Source organism: Dunckerocampus dactyliophorus, chromosome 1, assembly GCF_027744805.1.
Source record: "Dunckerocampus dactyliophorus isolate RoL2022-P2 chromosome 1, RoL_Ddac_1.1, whole genome shotgun sequence".
NCBI classification, from domain to species: Eukaryota; Metazoa; Chordata; class Actinopteri; order Syngnathiformes; family Syngnathidae; genus Dunckerocampus; species Dunckerocampus dactyliophorus.
Window position 1 is genome coordinate 8,808,097 of NC_072819.1, and position 21,807 is coordinate 8,829,903.

Genomic DNA, 21,807 nt, shown 5'->3' on the forward strand with positions numbered 1-21,807 from the left:
AAGTAGAGCTTCAAAATGCAAAAAGAATGGGAGTGAGAAAAAAAAAATGTTTTGAGGAAGCAATTTATCGCAAACAAGCATTAAAGTGCCCTTTAAGCGCCAAAGTCGCACAAATGCGACAAGCAACACTGCTGAATTGAAAAAGCCATACAGACAAATACGATGCCTCAGGTAGTTACTATTTTACACCAGGAGATGGCGGACATCTGGAACTTCAATCTGAGCAACATTTGTGGCCGTGTTTCTATGCAAAGTTGAGGAGTTGAATAAGTTTGAAGTTGGTGTGCTGGTGGTAGCGAGTCTGCTAGCCGTGACGTTCACAAGCAGCACATTTCTGAGTTTCACTGTGTTCGGGGTGGCAGGAGAGGACGTCCCAGAGGAATATTTTACTGCTCAAAGCATCTCAGTCTCATTTTAGTTTCTCGTCTTATAAAAAATATTTCTCATATGTTTCTCCTAAAATGTATTAGGAGAAATGGGTGAGATGTACGGTGCATGTACGGTGGTCAAAACATCGCTAATGGTGAGGGTGGGGGGTGTATAAAATCGCGGAAATAGCGGCAGTCTCGGTAGAATCCGCGGCAGAAAATGCACAACTAATAGCGGAGGAGGCAGCAGTGGTGTTCAAGGTCCCGCTGTAGATGATGCTGATGATGGCTTGGCTTGAGGGATGCCCCCTGCAACATCTCCACATAGCCAACCGCCGTTTGACGCCCCTGCACAACCTGAAGTTCCATTGTTCCATTGAAGGGAAAAGCTGCCCAGATAATGATGGTGCCCCCTCCACTGTGCCGTGTGGAAAACATCTCAGGTGGGATCTGCTTGTCATGCTAGTAATGCTGGAAACCATCAGGACCGTCAAGGTTCCATTTTTTTTCATCACAAGTTAAAACTTTCTTGCAGCGTTTAATGTCCCGTGTTTGGTGCGCTCGTGCGACTTCCAAACGGGCAATTTTGGAGCATTGAAGGAGACAAAGCCTTTGAAGATGTTTTTTTTCTCTTAAAGCCCTTCTCTCTGATGGTTATTGGACTGCACTCTGCACCAGTAACAACCTTCGTTCGGGCCAAGGATGGTCCCGTGTCTTGATGGACAGCCAATGGGATCCTCCGGCTCAGGGCCCTCTGTCTAAAACGTGTCCTCAAGACAGGATTTGTGACTTTTTGAAGGGGGCTCGAATCTTGAGGAGTCGCTCCTTTCAAAGAGTTCTTCAGAATATTGACTCCTTGTTGTCGTAGTTTTTATGAAAGAAACAATCACTGGTAGCAGTTAGAAGACATGAGCTGGACCAGAGTAATAACCAATAAATCCACTGTTGGTGGGAATGATTTTGAAACTTTGAATATCTAATTTGATTTGTCTTCAGTTTCCACAGTAAATATTCCATGAGGTGCTGCCATATCCTTATGCTTCGACAGAGACACCACTATTTCTTCACTCTATCACACGTTTTCAAAAATATGTTCATTAATAAATCGTGCTGTTTTGTGGTTGAATTATTAGTCAAAGATATGCATATTGAAGCAAATTTGATGTCATTTTTGCCAAATGAAGCGTTTTCAAGCATAAACATTGGTCACTAGGTGTCAGTAATGTTACTGTAATGTTGGGTGAGACACACAAGCACCAGACTTGATTGACGGAACAACAGGCTTTTTTTGCGGACTTGAATGCTCTCCCAACAGGCGCAGTAATCCCTAACTAAAACTCAACTCTCAACCCCCCCCCCCCCCCCCCCCCCCCCCCACACACACACACACACACACACTTAGCTTGCCTAGCACTGTTCAGAGTCTCATTGTTCACTTAAAAGCGTTGTTCAAAAGATTCGACTCTTTCGCAATTGTCACATCTGTACTACAGGCAATCCCAAGGACTAAAGGTGATTGGAGTGATGGGGCCACCAGGATATTAACCTGGCTCTGCCTGGTGGACTTGAGCTACACGGGGAGAGGTCCAGGATCAGAAATGAGATGTCATCTGTAAATTTGCTGGTAAGCATTGCGTTCAGGGTCATTGTTTTGCTGCCAGGGATTCGGAGGTCCGTCCTCTCTCGAGGAGTATATTTGAGGAAGCCGTCAACCTGTCTTGCAAAGATTTAAACTTGCTGTGCCAAACAAAGAAGCATCATGACAAGAGAAAGGGAAAAGCTAGCGTCTGCTACCTTGTAAACCAACCCCAATCGCTTGGCGGCCAGCGTTTTGTTTTGGACTCACGTTGACTGACTAATATTGAGTTTTTTAGCAAGACAGTAGCCCCTGTTTATCGCGGTTTATTGGTTCCAGACCCGACTGTTTTAAGTGAATTTCCACCAAGTAGGATTCCTTATTAATAAATGGAATATTTTTGTAGTTAGAGCATAGCAGATCTGTTTACAACACTTCTAAATGCGGGTTTTAACATTATTAGAGCCCTCTAGACATGAAATAACACCACAAAGTCACCTTTACACACCTATTACCCAAATAGTAGACATAATATGATAAAATAAGACATAAATAAGACTCATGCTCATGGGTGTTGCTGTAAATGTGTTCCGGCGCTAAAGGACAGGGAGTGACGTCGGCGGTACATAGTTGAGTTTTAGCTTGGCGTGGGTTACGACGGCAACAGTAGCCCGTGTTAGGATTTATTGTGGCTGTTGTGAGATCATTTAAACCTGCAATAAAAGGCTGTTGTTTCGGAAATCAAGTCTGGTGCTTGCGTGTCTCACTGAACATTACAGTAACTTTAATGACACCTAGTGACCAGTGTAGAGTACTACATAGACATAGATGAGACTCACGCATGTTAGCATTGAAAAAGTTCCTTGTTTTTGTGCCAGGTTTTTTTTTTTTTTTTTACTTCCGGTTCCATCCGTTTACATCCTACGGTGGCTACTGTCTCATCAGTGTAACATCAGTGACACCTACTGACCAGTGTAGAGTACTACATATCATCACAGTCTTTGAATGCGCCTTCTGAATGTCTTACATTTGTATTTTAGTTTATTTGGTCATTTTTATGCTTGAAAATGTTTAATTTCAGCAAAAAAGTATGTAAGATTTGCTAAAATATGCATGTTTTTTGACTATCAACAGGCTGCGTTGCTGCATTTGATTATTGTCTTGTATGATTTCTTATGCTGTATGGCATTTTAAAGCAGTTATGACTTTTTTTAATTTGTATTTTTCTATGTATTTGTTTAATTGACGATGTTTTGTACTTTAATAGTATATAACGATTAAATACTGCATATATCAGAAAAACAAAACATCATTTATTTTTTTTTTGTAGGGTTAGGGGTTAGCTATAGGGACGTTAAGAGTTATTATCATTCAGAGCCTGTGGATTCCCACATGCTCGCATCCACCCCACAAACACACACTTCGGTCACGCTTCTTGAAAAGCGGGACCATCACCCCAATCTGCCAATCTAGAGGTACGGTTCCCAACTTCCTTGCAATGCTGAGGAGACGTGTCAACCAAGAAAGTCCCACCACTTTCAGAGCCTTAAGGAATTCACGGCGACTCTCATCCACGCCTGGGGACGTAGCACTGAGGAATCTACAGACTACTTCAGATACCACAGCCACAGTGATGGACAGGTCTATGTTTGTGTCCTCAGACTCTGCTTTCCCCGGGCCTGGCTGCAGGGTTTGGGTGAGTTGGGTTATCTTTTTACATTTTTCTTCATAGGGTCTTTTGAATCACCTAGGACGGGTTTGCCTTGGGAGACCCTACCAGGGGTATATAGCCGAGGACAACATAGATTCGAGGAGAGGACGGGGCAAGACCATTTCAGGATGTTAAAACAAATAAAAATTAACAGGAAAATGCACAGGAAGCCAGTGGGCCGAGGCCAGAATGGATGTAATTGTACCGCTATGTCCTCCAGTTAAAAGACGCGCAACACAGCATTTTAGACGAGCTGCAGAACTGAGAGAGAGAAGCCCGACTGACTCCAAAATAAAGTGCGCTGCAGTCATCCACTTGGGATGTGATGACGGTTCAAAAGTGCAAAAGTGCGTTCTCGGGAAAGATCGGTTTCTCTTTTGCCAACTGCCTTAAGTGAAAAAAGTTGGACTTCGCTGTGCCAATTTGACGCTCCACTTTCCATCTTTAAGACCAGGTTAGCAAACGCGAGCTTTACATGCAGTGCCAAGGGGCCCAAGTCAACAGGGGTAGATATCGCCGTCGGGCATCTCGGTGTGGAGTTTGCATGTTCTCCCCGTGCGTGCGTGAGTTTTCTCCGGGTATTCCGGTTTCCTCCCACATTCCAAAACCATGCATGTTAGGTTAATTGGCGACTCTAAATAGTCCATAGGTATGAATGTGAGTGTGAATGGTTGTTTGTCTATATGTGCCCTGTGATTGCATGGCGACCAGTCCAGGGTGTACTCCGCCTCTCGCCCGAAGTCAGCTGGGATAGGCTCCAGCATACCCCTGCGACCCTAATGAGGAGAAGCGGTATAGAAAATGGATGGATGGATTTGTATATATATAGTGTGGCCCGGGGGACATTTGCAGCCCATGGCTGTTTTTTTTATTGGCTTGCGGCACATTCTCAAAGTATAATTCAACAAGAAAACTAAATCAGCAGTCATAAAGTCATAATAAATTGAGAAAAAAGTTGTAATCTAGCGAGAAAAAGTCTGAATTTTATGAGAATAACGTGACGAGATAAGGAGAAATAACGTAAATTTGATAGCATAAAGTTGAAATATTCACCACATAGAGTTGTAGTTTTTGCAAAATTAGGTTGTGTTACAAGAATGAGAATATAGTCAAAATATTATGGGAATAAAGTCATATTTAGGAGAAGGAAATTTGCATAAAGAAAGCTGAAATAGTTGGAAAATTAAAAAAAAAACACATCAGAAATGGGAAAAAAAATTGTGGGAATTTTATGAGAATAAACAGAAAATATTAAGAAAAAAGTCACAATTTTATCAGAATAAACTCGTAATATTAAGAGGAAAAATAATGTCATTTTAGTGGTATAGAGTTGGGATATTAAAGAAAAATAAATGTTTTTTTTTAAGTTGTAATATAATCAGAAACCAAGTTGTATTTTTTGGAAAATTTGGTTGGGGAAAAGTTATAGCGTTATGGGAATAAAGTCAAAATATTATGGGAACAAAGTCATAATATTGCACAAATAAAATATACAAAGATTAATTAAGAAGAAATTAAAATATTTGCAAAATAAAAAAAAAGCAAAGGCTGAACTGTACTGTATACTTATAATAGGCTTTTTCACCTACATCACAAAGATGAGATGCAGTTTTTTCTTGAATTATATATAACTTCTTAGCATATCTACTTTGTGTCTTTTTCAGTATGTGGCTCTCGGTGGAAAAGGTTTGAACACCCCTGGATTAAACATTGTCATACTGTAGGTCAGGGGTCACCAACCCATAGATCATGAGGCAGTAGTTTATCTTTGGGACTTTGCCAGTTGATTGAGAGAACATCTGGGAAAAAAATGTAGTATGACATCAGTGCCCTCGCCTCCCGGAGAGCGACCAACCTGCAAGCCCCTGCATGGAGCCCAGTCGCCAAAACCCGGCAGGAGGTACACTAGTGCACCGACTCGCCAACCCCTTGCGCTAGCAAAAAGGTTGAGCGAGAGAGCAGGAGGGAGTGACAGAGTCCTGCAGCGACGTACCTGCGCACACAACAGTTATTATTGCATGTCAATAGGGCTGCCTTTGCTACCTCAAAGTTAAGGCACAAAGATAATTCCATAGATGTGCACCTCCAAAAAAATGTTTAGTCTTTGAATTTTATTTCTACTATGAAGGTTGTCATTATTAACTTCCTATGACATTTTGGTAATTTAATATCTTGCCTATGTTGTGCACTTGCATGTGTATGCAATGCAGTTGGTCAGTTTTTGTTATTAATCTGTTCCAAAAGGTCTGTCGAAAACCAAATCGTTTGGAAACCAAGGTATCACTATACTTGTGAAGCTCTTCTGAATGTGACTGACACACACACACACACACACAGACACACACAGCTGTCATTTAAACCACCTTCCAAATTTGCGTTGTAAAAGAACCCCTGTCAGTTTTGACACACACTTTGACACACACACACTAGACTCAGTTTTGTGATCCTGCCTTTTTAAAAAGCTTTAAATCTGAATCCACAATAACAAAGGCTGACATTTTTCTCTTTGTTCTAATTGTTGCAATCCTATCTCTAAAATAAGATGTTTCATGCGTTTGTGACAATACTAGTAGTTGCCTTGTCTTCTCATTCACGTGTCACACGCCTGATTACACGTGTCATTAATGATGGGAATTTCGGCTTTTCAAAAAGAAGCTGGTTCTTTCGGCTCGGCTCCTGAAAAAGAACCAGCTTTTTTGGCTCCTAAACTGTTCCTCCGATTTTTTTTGTTGCTTAAATTGAGATATTACCATAAGTCACAGACTTATTAATTATTAGTATGAACTTTAGTCTTTTTTTGTTTTCTTTTTATTTTTCGAATGTTTAAATTTTCTTCTGAAATTATCTTAATTTTTTTTTTGTATTATGTCTTTATTGCCGTATTGTAACTTTTCCCCCCAACACTAATTTTCCAAAAGTGACAACTTTATTTTCTTTTGTTTATTTCTCATAATATTCTCACTTTAATTTACATCTTTTTTCTCATTAGAATATGACTTCTTTTGTCTTGATATTTTGACTTTATTCTTGTAAAATTACAGATTTTTTTTTAAATTTATGCTATTATTTTATTTTTTCCATATATTTCCACTTTCTTCTTGTACATTTTCTTTTCGTAATTATGACTTTAGTTCCATAATATTTTGCCTTTATCCTCGTAACATTGTAAGTTTTTCCCCAACCTAATTTTCCAGAATTTACAACTTTATTAACTGTTTTTTGTTATTCATAATAGTACGACTTTGATGATGATGATGCTATTACAAGTTTATTCTCGTAAAATTGCGATTTTTTTTCATTAGAATCTGACTTTGTTTTGATATTTCAACTTTATTATTGTAAAATTACAGCTGTTGTTTTCATTTATGCATCATTTCGTAACATTATATCTTTCACTACTTTCACCACTTTTTTCTCCGAATATTTTGACTCTGTTCTCTTGAAATTAATTATTTTTTTTTAATTTCTGACGGGTTTTTTTTTATTTTGCGACTACAGTATTTCAGGTTTCTTCCTCATCTTCTCATAATTATAACTTTAGTCCCATAATATCTTGCTTTTATTCTCGTAACATTATAACTTTTTCTGCATCCTAATTTTCTAAACATTACAGCTTCATTCAAAAGTTTTTTTTGTTATATATGACCTTAAAAAAACATTTTTTTACTTAACATTTCTTATCAATGCCACTAAAATAACATTATTTTTCCTCAGAATATTACAAGCTTATTCTCGTAAAAGTGCAATTTTTTTTTCTCATTAAGATACGACTTTTTTCTCAGAATATTTTGACTTTTTTTTAATTTTTTACCTATTTTATATTGATTAAGTAAAGGCCAATTTTAAATTCAGTCAGAATCAAGTTTATTTGTAGTTCTGAACGTACTTAAGGTGTTTTTACTCACTTTTTTGTTTCTCCTATGAGGTTCTGCTTTTCTCCTACAGTATCTGCTACAACATCATATGGAAATAAAATGCAAATTAGCCCATGGCGTCGTCTAGCGACTTCTAGGACAGCCAATAGCTACCTTTCTTACTGACGAGTTGGCAACAGTGAAAGCAGTACCCAGGCAACAGTTTTTGCCAGTCTTTAGTATAGAGTGACATTCAGAAACACAAAGTGCCTCAGCTTTTGTTTCCTGCTGCTTATTTTACTCAACTTTCCAGCGTGTAACCTCTAAGTATGGTGTCCCCCTCCCTCCTGATTGTCTAATCACGATTGTACTGTGTCAACAGATATGACACCACGCATTTTGGACAATCATGTGTGGCTTTAAGTGGAAAAAAAGACAAGAATAACAAACATGGAGCCGACTCTGTCACTTAAAAGAGCCAGCTCCAAGAGCCGGATAGTTCGTGAAAGACTCATCACTACTTGTCACCGTGGTTCATCTGTCCAAACCCACCGAGGGCCGCATCCAGAAAATTGAAAGATACATTTTGTACATTCAGGATGCTGTCCAATCTCGGTCAATACAGTATATGCTAAACTATCTGAACAAAACATAAACAGCTTAGCGTTCGGCGACAAATTAGAGTAATGTTCAATATTATATCACACTAATAATGGATTCATTTTATTTTTACAATATGCAGAGGGCTAATAAAATACGAGCTGTGGGCTGCACTGCTGACACCTGTGCTTTACAGCCTTTTTGAATCTTTTTATGGCCCTGGGGCGCTGGGAATAACCTGCACCCAAATACACAAGGAGAGAAAAGACCCCTGCCTTCTTCTCTTACTGCCACTGTTTGTCCAAATCATCAGGGGCACGCTTGTTGCAGGTGAAGTATTTAAGGCTCACTCCCCCCAGGCGCTGCTGTAAGTCTGTACGTCTGACAGTCTATTCATTCAGCCGGGAAGCACGCGGCCAGATCCTAAATCCATCTATCCGCAGCTCCGGGGTTCACCTGTGTCTTCAATGCGGCACAGCTGACCATCAAACGCGACCCCGTGCAAGTTCACGTTACGACAATTTGGACTTTTTAACATGATGAGCTACTATTTTAGAAAGACTTTGAAAAAAATCAGTAAATGAGAATGTAACCAATACATAGTGATTACATACTAGAGATGTGCAAGTCATGAACGAGTCCTTCAGTACTCATCTCTCTTAACAAGGTTACATGTCATTAATTGTGCAAGTGTTACTCTAACTGCATTTGTCTGAATGTATTAACCCCCCATGAAAAATGGGTCCTTGCCTCAGATCAACTCTTCTTTCTCCTTTCTACCCTCGCTGCATCACGGGTGCTCGACAAAGACTCGAGTTTCACTAACTAACTCGTGCTAAAAGAATTGACAAGGCGAGGAAGATGAGGTGTCAGTGGTGACTTCTGAATGAAGTTTCCCTGATTCACAAGTGCTCAACACAGACTCATATTTCACTGATTCATGGATACTTGTCAAAGACTCAAGTTTCACTTGCTCATGGGTACTCGACAAGACTTAAGTTTCACTGATTTACAGGAACGCGAAGAAGACTGGAGTTTTACTGAATCACTGGTACTTGACAAAAACTCGAGTTTCACTGACTCACGGGTACTCGACAGAGACACAGGTTTCACTGATTCATAAATTCTCAATGAAGATTTGAGTTTCACCGACTCATGGGTGCTTAACAAAGACTCAAGTTTCAATGATTCACGGGTACTCAACAAAGACTGGAATTTTACTGACTCATGGGTGTTCGACTCGAGGTTTTGCATTATCCTCAAGCGTTGAGATTTCACACTTTGTTCGGCAGTCCTTGAATGCACCATACTTGCTGTGAGAGGCAAAAGTGAAACTTGCATATAAAAAATTTTTTCTACGCAGTGACTTCATTTACTTACTCAACAGAGACTCGAATTTCACTGATTCACAAGTACACGAGTTCACTAACACATGGACACTCGACAAAGACTTGAGTTTCACTATTTATTTGATATTGAATATTTATTTGATAATATCATGAACGACACCCTTATCTGCACCCGTATTCCAGGTCCTCATACTTTGGGAATAATGAAGCTTTACCCGCCCAGTGGCTGGTTAAGGCTGATTGAGAGAATCCAGCAATGTCATTGGCTGCTGTCTTAATAAACTTCACTCTGTAGCGTCCAATCACAAGCCAGAACGTGAGAGAGCAAGCGAGTCCTGCTTTCTTTATCACTAATCTTGTCCCAGCAATACACTGCCTGGCACCACTGCTGGATCCAGCACAGTTTCTCGTGCGTCTGCAGTGACTCATTGAAACATCATCATCTGTGATAATACCGCATCTCTCGTCTGTCTCTCGCGCACACACACACACACGCGCGCGCGCGCGCAGGAGGTAGAGTCGGGCTGTTAAGGCAGCATCGCACTCGCGCTTTCTCATTTCGGATATGAACAGCAGCGACCAATTGGACGTGGATTTAAGTGCACGTTTGTCTGGACCTGCAGACGGGAGTTAAGACGGCTGAGGTAAGAGTATGAAAATACTGCTGTGGTCCGTTTTGGAGCGCCAAATGTTCGGCGCTTTTTTTCTTCCTGCACTTGTGACGACATAATAATGTATTTAAAGCGAGAATCCGACTGTTTGACATTTTTTTGACACTGACGAACATGTTGTGCTGTTCTGACTCATTTTGGTGCACTTGGGTGCCGACCCCGTGTTGGAGAAGAACCTGCGCATCGGCTCAATGATTTTTTTTTTTTTTTTAATGACGGCAGCGCTGAGAAGTCAGATCACGTGGGCACCCGCATGCGTTATTTGTGTGTGTGTGGTCTCACAGGTACGTGCGCGTGCGTGTGGGCGGCTGGCTGTTTAAAGTGGGCCAGCGCAACAGCGCGGTCACCCCCCCAACCCCTCTTCCCTCTCTCTCTCCCCCCTCTCCCCCCGAAAAGTGTGTGATCAAAATGCATCAGAGGATGGCATCCTCTGCAATCACTGTCTTTGCCAAGCAACCACAAGATGGTGGTGAGTGTGAGAAGAGCGGTGGAGGAGGTTAGGGTGGGGGCTTTGAATAAGTATGGTCTCCTCTGTGTTGTCATGCATCCCCCCCACCCCCCCACCACCCTCCCCACGCCATGAAACGTAATGAAGGTGTTGGAATTTTGGAGGGCAGCGTCTCATCCGTGTTGGCCTCACATGACATCATCCCATGCACCAGCTGTCTTATTTTGGGCGCAGGCAGGATAGACGACACAGTTCAATCCCAAAGTTTGGGCATTTCAGGAGAACGTCTGATTTGGGATGTCGGTCCGCAGCTGTTGACACCGCACCTCTATTTTTTGGGGCCCTTGGAATTGCCCTAACTAAACCCTGCATGGTTTGGTTCATCTTTGGTACAGCGAGGGAGCAAAAGGAAAAACATAAAAATGCTTAGCTTTTGTGTAAAACTAAAAATAAATGAATAAAAATGTAATAATATACATTTAATCCATGGACATTTGGGATTCAGCATTTGTGACCCCGCAATTTGCAGATTTTGGATAAAAATTATATATATATTTTTTCTCAGAAAATAGGGTGAGTGAGATGTGTTTTCTGTGGGGAAAATGGCCCAAGTGGGTAATAATTTATCAATACAGTACGTCATAAAAGTAATATGTACAGCATACATGCACCACTGTTACAAAAAAGCCCACTATTTTTACGTAAACATTAAGCTTTGAGATTTCACACGTTGTTCGGCCGTCCTTCCACGCACCACAGCTGCTGTGGGAGGCAAAAGTGAGAGTTATATATTAAAACAACTTCTACACAGTGACTTTACTTGCGTACTTTAAATGTTGCAATTCACATGCAACAGTCATTTTTATTGTAAATGTTGACCCAAAATCAGAGGAGAACATCAACGTCAAGCTAGCAGGAGAGTTTGGAGAGGGAGGAGCGAGCCGTGTGTGAAAAATAGGCATTTTTATGGGTGTTTTTTCACCATTCGTGGGTGATTTTCTTTAGGAAAGTGTTTGATTATTTTATTGGTAGTAAAGTAAAGTATCTGATTGGTTGAAACGCAGGATTAATAGTTCCAGCTTGTGTTCCCGTTGTCTGTTTATGAATTTCGCCCGGATGGCCAAGCGTTCCGAAACAAAGAAGAGGATTTTTAAGCTCCGCATTCTCATTGGCACGACCGCTAGCCATGACACCCGCTACTGTATTTGTCTTCTGTTGCCGCCGTAACCCATGCCAAGCTAAAACTCAACTCTGAGTAGGCCTGTCACGATAGCGAATTTTGCTGGACGATAGTTGTCCTACAAATTATTGACAAATAAACGATATTATTGTCAACATAATTTTGAGACTTAATTGTTTTTTCATGAATGTTATGAGAATATATGGCATAATAATGTCAGTGCACCGTACCAAAAGCATCCATCCATCCATTTTCTATGCCGCTTCATCCTCATTAGGGTCGCGGGGGTATGCTGGAGCCTATCCCAGCTGACTTCGGGCGACAGGCGGGGTAGACCCTGGACTGGTCGCCAGCCAATCGCAGGGCACATATAGACAAACAACCATTTGTACCAAAAGCAATACATTTTAATTTCTAAGAGTATCTAACGTTGTAATTGTCACGCTTCGCAGGACAGGAGCGTGTACTTCCTGTCCTGCGCCATTATTCTGGCAAGCGGTGCTTCCAGTGTGGCGGAAGGTACTGCCGCTCCACGCCTGGTGGCCGCACAGCTGCGGTCAATACTAATCAGTGACGGTTAAAAGACCAGCGCCGTCGTATGCGCGGCGCTGGTCATTTTCATCGTTGATGAACCGTGTTGCCTTACCAGCGCTGTCACCTAGACTGACTTGTATTATTTTTGTATCATTTTTCACACAGAGCTTTTCCTCTGTCACCTTTGGTTTTGTTATTGTTGTCTTGTGCAACAAAATTACTTTTATTTTTGCACTTCGCCGCCGCTTCTCTGCATACCGGGGGTCGAGCGTCTGAGAGCAGCAACCTCCCATCGTGACAGTAATTGGAATGTCAAGAGCTTTTAAAGGAAACTAATTAAACAAACAAACAAACAACATAATAAAACAAACAAAAAAAAGACCCCAATGAAAATAAGTGTCTCTTTTCGCAAAAATGCACTTAATTTCACTGCCAAAGACGTCTATATGCACCTATCATGGTCGGATCTGGAACCAATTAACCACGATAAACAAGGGATTACTGTATTTTTAACGCCGTTACTCCCAACGCCGGGTATAACTCAGAACTTACTTGACCTGAAAGGAGTACAGCCTAAAACGTCGCTTATCTATGTTAAAAAGCGATTGCATGGATTACAGGTCGTGTTTTTAAATCATCTGCCTCCCGTCTTCCTGAATTGCGCATGTAATTGTAAAAAGAACAACAAACATTTGACCCCCGCGTGTTGCATCTGTCCAGTCGTTTGCGATTGCCCCCCTGGATTTGGTGCAACGTTTGTGCACGCTGCACATTCTGCTGCATGCAGGGTGAAGCTCCTGTCACTGCCAATATAACATGCATCGCTGTAATCTAATCAAACACTGCAGAACTGCAAACATGGCCGGGGATAAATGTATGTATATATTCCTTTTAGTTATGTTAAATCAGTTGAGAAAAGAATGTACAAATAAAGTGCAGGCAGCCATCACACATTGGTGCCCATTTAGACATAAATCTGAGATGGCGCTCAAAGCATCAAGTTGCGATTATACTTTCTAAATGAAACTTCCCAAGCCAACTCCTCTGAAGCAGTCTCGAGGAAATGTTGGCAGGAAATAAGGCAGAATAACGCTTGCATTTGTCCAGCAGCAAAGCTTACTTTCTTGGCTTTGCACAGCGTTTCAGTCAGGAACAAGAAGTGTTGCAAACACCAGCTGGTGTTAATACTTTCTTTACAAATGTTCTTATAGCCGCCCGTGATCTGACAAGACAATCGAAAGCGCTAAATATGAGTTCGCGAATAATTAAGATGTGTATAAAAATTTCTATTTTGGCACTCTAACACCAACCAACAGGAGGTCATCAAACCAAATGCCTCCCTCACTCACGGTGCAACCAAAAATAAGCAACTCCATCACATGGACTATAAATCTTACACACCAATATGCATGCAAAACAGTACTATTTTATACGAATGTCGTTGTGTGGAGTTTGCATGTTCTCTCCGTGCGTGCGTGGGTTTCCTCCGGGTGCTCCGGTTTCCTCCCACATTCCAAAAACAAACGCGTCCCTAGTTTGGATAAGAAAATAATAGATGGTATCACCCGCAAGGCATGCTGGGTAACTTTATGTTGGGGAAGTATACGCATGGGTTTCCCAGCATGCCTTGTGGTTGTAAACTAGTATAACACAGTATTCTTTTGCATGTATTAATACATGAAAAAAATACCTGCCTCTCTTTTTAATTTTGCAAGTTTAGAAATAAAAGTACAACACCTTGGTGGAAGTCAAAGAAAGACCCCAAAGTGCAGCCCAGGGGCCATTTTCAGCCCACAGCTCGTTTTTTTTTATTGGCTCTCCACAAATTCTGAAAATGAAACTCATTCATTATTAACCAGTTTTGGGGGCAGAGTGGTTGCATTTGTGTTGCTATTGTTAGATATTATTATCACACCAAAAGATCCAGTCTAGTATCTCAGTGCAATTTCAGCCTAATCGCTAAAAGATGGCCTTCATGACACACACACACACACACACTCACATAGAACAACCAGAATTGCGCAACTGATGGAAAAATACTGGGAGACACACAATATTCATTATTCTCACTCACACAAGCTTAACTCTCACTGCACTAACTTAACTTTCACTTTCCAGAGGGGTGCAGAAACTGCTATATAGAGTAGACTCTGTGTACTTTAATTCTGGGCTCTCAAACTTCCTATTTGCTTTGTCACCTATAACCAAATATATTGCTCTTATTACCTCTGCCAAGCACAGTGCAAAGCGCAAGCGCAGCGCAAGGTTATGTTTTTGTGTTTGTTTATCTGTTCGTTTGTATTCAAAATAACGTGAAAAGTTCTGAATGGGATATGAAAGAAGTGATTCAATTTTGGGGGTGATCCGGCTCACCGTCTGGATCCAGGAATTTTGTAAAGGATTCTTTAACATTGCAAGATAGGGCCATTTTCGGCATTTGTGCATATAACTCCACAAAAATGGTCAGAGCACTTGGAAAAAAAAATAACATTTTGAAAAAATAACGTTTCCAACAGGTTCTACAAAATTTGGATCAGTCTAAAGAAAGGCTAAAGAGAAAAAAAAAAGCCTTCACGCTATGGCAGGGGTGTCCAAACCTTTTCCAGCGAGGGCCACATAGCGAAAAATGAAACTAAGCAACTAAGCAACTTTGATACAAAAACAACACATGCAGATATGCTAAAAAATGATATGCATTTCAAGAAAAAAAAACGCATCTCAACTTTGTGATACAGGTGAAAAAGTCTATTATTAGTATCAACTTCGGTCTTTGCTCTTTCTCTTTTTCAACTTTCTTGTTAAATAATCTTCAAAAATGTTCTTCTTATAATATAATGACTTTACTCCTATAGTATTTTGACTTTATACAGATAATATTATAACTTTCCCCCAACATAGTTTTCCAAAAATTACAACTTTATTTTTTTTTAGCTTCTTTCTCATAATTTTTTTATTTAATATTTAAACTCTATACGACTAAAATTATGTTAATTTTTCTCATAATATTACAAGTTTATTTTCGTAAAATTGCGACTTTTTTGTTGTCATATTGCAATTTTTTTCTCTTAGTATTTTGACTTTATTCTCGTAAAATTACTGCTGTTTTTTCCATTTTTCTGTTGCTTTTTTTTTTTTATAACATTTTCCAACTATATCAACTTTCTTCTTGTAAATTTTATTTTCATAATCATGACTTTATTTCCATAATATTTTTTTACTTTATTCTCGTGATACTATAACTTCCCCCCAACCAAATTTTCTAAAAATGCCAACTTTGATGTGTTGTTTGTTTCTCATAATATTACGCATAATTTCACTTAAAAAATAGAACCTATTTTTTCTTTAATATTTCAAGTCTATGCTGCTAAAATGCCTTTTTTCCCCTCATAATACTATGATGCTATTCTTGAAAAATTACAACTTTTTCTTTTTGGATTTCAACTTTTTTCTTTTAATATTTTTTATTTTATTCTTGTAATGTTATTGCTATTTATGCCATTTCTGCTGTTTTTTTTCCCATCTATTTAAACTTTCTTCTTGTAAATATTATGACTTTATTACCATAATATTTGACTTTATTGTCGTAATAATATAATTATTCTCCTAACCCAATTTTCCCCAAAATTACAATTTTATTCCATGTTTTGTTTTTCATAATATTATGACTTAAAACCCCCCCCCACATATTTCTTCCTACTAAAAATTGTCAGGCTTGGAGCGTGGAGTCCAGCAGATGGATCCCAAGACGCATGAGCGAGGCAACTCCAGGTAGGAAAATGTTGAAAATAATAAGGCAAAAACCACAAAAATACAAACCGAGGACGACGGTGCGCTATACAGTCCGAGCTGCACCGCGAAAGAGAAGGATAAACTACGGTGCACAAAGAAGTAACAAAAAAACTACCTGCAGGTCAGGCGGGCTACTAGGATGAGCAGGAGGAGAGCAAAGATAGAAAACTACGCGTGGAACAAGCAAAGGTATGAAACAGGAGTCTCGTAGGGCGAAGCGTCAGCAAGAAGGAATAATCCCACGCCGTGCTGCTGCAGCTGAGTGGAATAAAAGTGTGAGTGGATGGAACGCAGCTCCGCTCGTCCCGTAGCTCCGCCCAACTCAGGTGAACCAGCAGTAGGGGGTACCAGCAAGCAATATAGAACCAATACAGAAACCCGTGCATGAGACCAGCACATGTCACAGCAGGACGTGACAAAAATGACGTTATTTTTTTCTCATAATATTACGACTTTATTCTTGTAAAATTACAAATTTTTCGTGTTTTTTTTCTTAATATTTTGACTATATTCTTGTAAAAATTACGGCTGATTTTTCCATTTTTGTTGTTCTTTTTTTTTTTGTATTTGTACATGATTGCGCTACATCATCATCTCCCGAGATGAATGGATGCCGGGGGATATATTTATATATTTACAACGTGTTGCGGGCCAATAAAAAAAAAAAAAACAGCTGCTTTGGACACCCCTGTAATAGGCCAATGCAATTTTTATAATTTTTCGGTGGGGAGGAGTACAAAATCAAATATAGGAGTAGATGATAACAACAATGACAATACAAAAAAAATCCTGGCTGATCCAATACTTGTTTTCCATAATCAACTTTTTTCTTGTAACTTTGTTTTCTTTTCAGTGTCACCCTGATCATCCTTCGTAATGTTCTGATGCAGGCTGTTTTTAATGTTATTATTTTTTCAAAATCCACCGGCCAACAAAAAAAACAATATTCAGGCCACAAATGGCCCCCGGGCTGGACTTTGGACACCACTGGTGTACAGCAACATGTTTACAACCATGCAAAAGCATGTAACAACACAATATGCTCACATGCACAACATACAGCGGATGCGTATGTGAATAACTGTCGGGAGCTGTAGTTCAAAGTGTCAGTGACATTTTCCGAGATAAGACCTGAGGAGCCTCAGGCGGAATCATTTTGTGATTGAAATGCAAATGACAGCGCGTTGCTTCATTGGTATTCATAAGACTTATCTGCTATAATCAGGAAGAGTGAGAACAATGTTTGCCATCCTCGGCCAAGGAGAGCGCTGGCGGTGCATTCAGCCCCCTCACTCGCCATGAAGGACAATTTATCATCAAGTGCCATGTTAACACAAATACTGTATGGTGTATCGGTAAATAAAAAAAAAACATTTACAGAGCTTATAACCTTTCTTGAACAATGAGTGACGATTTCTCCTGCATATTCGTTTCCTTACCTTTGTTTTAACCTTTCTTTTGATGCTTTTGTGCCACCGCATGAGGTGCCTGCAGACGCAGCCGCTGAGATTCTTCTATATAGTCGTTAATGGCATCATTATATAACCACTCACGAAAATGATGGAGACCCTGTGGCTGTACTCAAATTGCTGAAGGCAAATATGTCTTCTGTTGCATGGCTGTCGATTCTATGAAAAGGAGGGGGGAAAAAAAGGTAATTTCAGCTCTACTTTGATTGTCTCACATGCAAAGGTGAAGCGGCTATGACTATACACTCACCATAATTATCAATTAATTACCAATTACCAACTTATTAAGCGAGGTGATGTGTAACCGCCAAAGAAAGTGCTGCTGTTTAAGGTCTAATTAACAGCACATTCTAGCGCTGTTAAGACGGGACCACCTGCCGATGGCGAACTGAGACACCCATAAAAATGTCTATTTTTGACACCCTTAACGCCTTCCTCAATCACAGTGCAACCAAAACACAACACGATATAACTGCATGACATGTACTATGTGGGTATAAAAAAAAATGCTTACACGCTAGTATACACACAAAACAATACTATTTTAAACTCATTTATCAGCCACAAGGCATACTGGTACGCGTGAGCTTCCCAGCATGCCTTGCGGGTTATAAATTAGTATATAATAGTATTATTTTGCGTGTATATTAATGTGGCCCTATACCCGTTCCATTGTGTGTACCACATGTGTTACTTGTTGTGTTATTTTTGGTTGCACCGTGAGTAAGGTAGACATTTGGGTCGGTATGAGATTCTGACAGTAAAAATATCACCTTATCACGTTTTGGTATTCTAATTATAGCTCTAAAATGTGAAATATCTTTATTGAAAAGAGAAAAAAAAAATTTTCTGTTGTTTTTAAACAATATAGAACATGATAGAAGTAGAACGTATGTATTTAAAAGAAATAACAAAAAGTAACTGAATTATTTTTAAATAAAGAATAAATCAAATGCAGTTCTTAATGCAGTCTACTAAGTCACAAGACCATAAATATTTTCTTAGTAAAAAAAAAAAAGAAAGTAAAATAATGCAATCAATTGCAAACAATTGTGTTTTGGAGTTGTTGGATTGTTTATTTGCTGAGTTTTGATTAGTTTACGTGTGTGGTGACCCACAATACAGTTCAGACATTCACCAAGTTTTACTTTCAATCGTGTTTCTCAGCTTCTTTATCAAAATGATGACACTTGCAACGTTCTTTGGCTCCGTTGTAGGTTATTTTACAGCCGTGATCAAGAGAAAAGGACAGACATGTGGTGTAACTGTGTGAGTCAGCAAAGAACTACAGAGTCAAACTGCTGATGACATCATAGATGGGCGACAGAGCTGACTTTTGCTTCCTGTTTTCTTATATTATTAGCAAGCTAACAGGGTGCTAGCAAGGACAATTTGTGATAAAAATACATTCAGAACATAGATGGACTCACGCAGTGTATTAATAAAACGATAGGACGTGCGACATATTGTACGCTAGCCAGAAAATGTACACAAACTGACGCAAAATTTTGCTGTAAATTTTTTACGTTAACCGAAAAACGCGCTAACCGGGGTGCACGCTCACTGGTTCCACTGTACTTGTGATGTTCCTAGCACAAATCACCAATTACTCTATTTTTAGACTGTGCATACATACTTTTTTTATACATCAATATTTTAATCCACAACAGTTTGAATCATAAATACCAGATATGTGGTTGATTTCAGAATTTTAACATCTGGTTTTCCATTTTGTTAGCAAGCTAATAGGCTGCTAACAGGGACGTTGTGTGATAAAAAAATGCATTAAGAACGCAAAGTATTAATAACATGACAAGATGTTCAACATATTGTTCGCTAAAATGTATGTGAACAGAGGCAAAGTTTTGCTGTAAATTTTTCACGTTAAGCGGAAAACATGCAAACTTGGGCGTATCCTCACTGAGTGTACTTGTGATAGTCCAAGCACAAATAACTACTACTATTTATACTGTGCAACCTAATTTTTTGTACAGAAATACTTCAATAAATACTTAAATAATACTTCGATCAACTACAGTTTTGATCATAAATACCAGATATTTGGTTGATTTCCGAATTTGACGGTCTGGTTTTCCATTTTATAGGATTCTATCAAGGACATTTTGTAACAAAAACACATTAGGAACACAGTTCAGGCTTTCCCCTAGGATTTTTTTGAAGCTGTGGTGGTGGGCTGCATGCGAGGGCGGACTGCCGCCACTGTCGTGCCGCTGCTACGTCTACTATTTTTGATTGAAAATGACAAATATCAATTTTTTTAATGACTTATTTATTATTTATTTAACTTTTTTCAACAACTAGCCGAACATGAACCAAGGACATTGCAAAACTGTTAACTAGCTGCGCTGCCAACATGTAAATTGCACCTTATTTACAAAGCACATCTCCACTCAGTGTGCTCATTTGTCATGAAACACAGGTTCCATGTTTGAATAGAACACTTATAAAAATACTAAGAGGTGAAGCAAATATTCTTTAGGGAACTACTCAACATCAGCTGGCGAGCTACCGCTAGCTTACGTGCTACCCGTTGGAGACCGCTGCTGTGATAGCATCACTGTGTAAAGCTGTACACACTACGTGTTTCTGTTGCACAACTTTAACACAGAACGACAATAACGATAACAAGATATATATAACAACAATATATACAGTATAACGATAAGAAGAGAGCAAGATTGTTAAGTGACACTTGAAAAAAGTAAATTGTGATGATAATCGATGATTGATGTATCCCATGAACGTATTAGCCACTTGTAGCTCTGAGCTAGCTAGATGCCGTCAGCCAGGCATGTAAACAAATTGCCAGAAAGTGGAATGACATTGAAACATGGGCAATCACACATGCTGGCGTTGATAGGCTTAGCATGTGACAAGCTGTCGTCAATTGACTACACATTTTACGGGCTGCTCATTCTCCCCGTGATAAGAAACACAGTGAAAGTCAACACAAGACGTGTCGCGTATCTGGTTGTAAGTGCCAGCAAGGCAGACGGCCAATTCCGGTGCATACTTATCAAAACAAAGCACAATGATACATTTTTATGATATTTTTAGTCATTTTCAAACTAATTGTGGTGAATATGTGCATAAATAATAGCCTATATATCTATCTATATCGCATATATATTCATTCATACAATATATTACTTAAAATTGTTTTCAAGTGTTAAAAAACCCGTCATTTTTAAAGGTGTGGCGACTTTTATTTTGTGGCGCACCGCCACGATCAATTACATGTAGCGGAAACCCTGCAGTTACAAAGTCACAGCTACGCTTACTGGAAAATGTACGCCAACCGAGGCAAAACGTCGGCGTATATTTTCATTTATTTCTGTTTTGTTTTGTTGAGACATCATCGCCAGGAATATTCAGAGTATGCTGGTTAACATGTAAACAGGAATTTTCTTCCAAACGCGCCCCGTCTTAAGGAATATGAATCTTAACCGGAATAATGCATGCATGCAAGGCTAATAAGTGTTCCTTCAGGATATGCGTTAATTCCATCCTTTGTGAATACAGTGTGACGTAGGAGACCGCGGTTGCCGTCTACGCTTTAGGACCATCTCCTGTTCTACGCAGCATTCAGTTCCTTTACATGACATCATATTACATCAAGCTGAGTGAAAAACATGTTGAACCTTTTAGCCCCTGATGTTGTGGTTTTGTTCTTGTCTGCCCACAGCTTTAAATCCCTCTGGGAGGCTTTCAGAAGTGGAGCGTTTTGTGTGCCCATTACTGGTCTGCAGGGTCTGTTTTAGTAAAAAAATAAAAAAATAAAAAAAAAAATACCCCAGATGCTTTGACCCACACCCCCAGCGCTCAGTACGCCCGGAAAAGATTGACCTGGCTTCTGTCAAAAATAGACCAGCCGCATATTTTTAGTGCAGAGAGGGAGAGCTTCTGGGGTGCTTATGAACCGTGCTACGCCATTTCTTGTAGAATCATTGTAATTGTTTAGATTGGGCACGGTCGGCTATGGCGGACATGTCAGAGGCGGAATGACACAGTCAGTTGAATGGCTGTTTATTCTGGGCTCTGTCTCAGGCAGCAATCCGATTCTTACAGTTGATAAGGAATATTGTTTCCACTAAAGATGGAAATAGCTCTATCTACCGGAAAAAAAAAAAAAAAGGTTCTGTCTTGTCCTTAAATAACTTAGGAGGCTTTTGTCCATCCTACTTATCCAATGTCCTTAACTCATCATGGAGACCAGTGGTGTCCAAAATGAGGCCCG

General features: G+C 39.7%; 2 protein-coding genes across 4 annotated transcripts in view; both read left to right on the forward strand.

The window, feature by feature from the left end:
* Positions 1-2,906, forward strand: part of pudp (pseudouridine 5'-phosphatase) — a 68,484-nt gene extending 65,578 nt beyond the window's left edge. The window contains exon 6 of one of the 2 annotated variants that reach the window (XM_054783982.1): positions 1,862-2,906. Coding sequence is in view for 1 of the 2 variants with exons in the window: in XM_054783990.1 (XP_054639965.1) it covers positions 1,862-1,913 (52 nt within the window). In the remaining variant the exon portion in view is untranslated. The remainder of the gene's footprint in view (positions 1-1,861) is intronic. The other variant, XM_054783990.1, reaches the window with a different exon arrangement.
* A 6,926-nt stretch (positions 2,907-9,832) lies between these two features.
* The window catches only part of nlgn4xa (neuroligin 4 X-linked a), a 132,702-nt gene continuing 120,727 nt past the window's right edge, over positions 9,833-21,807 (forward strand). For both annotated transcript variants that reach the window (XM_054775984.1, XM_054775994.1), the window contains exon 1: positions 9,833-10,102. The gene's annotated coding sequence lies outside the window, so the exon portion shown is untranslated. The remainder of the gene's footprint in view (positions 10,103-21,807) is intronic.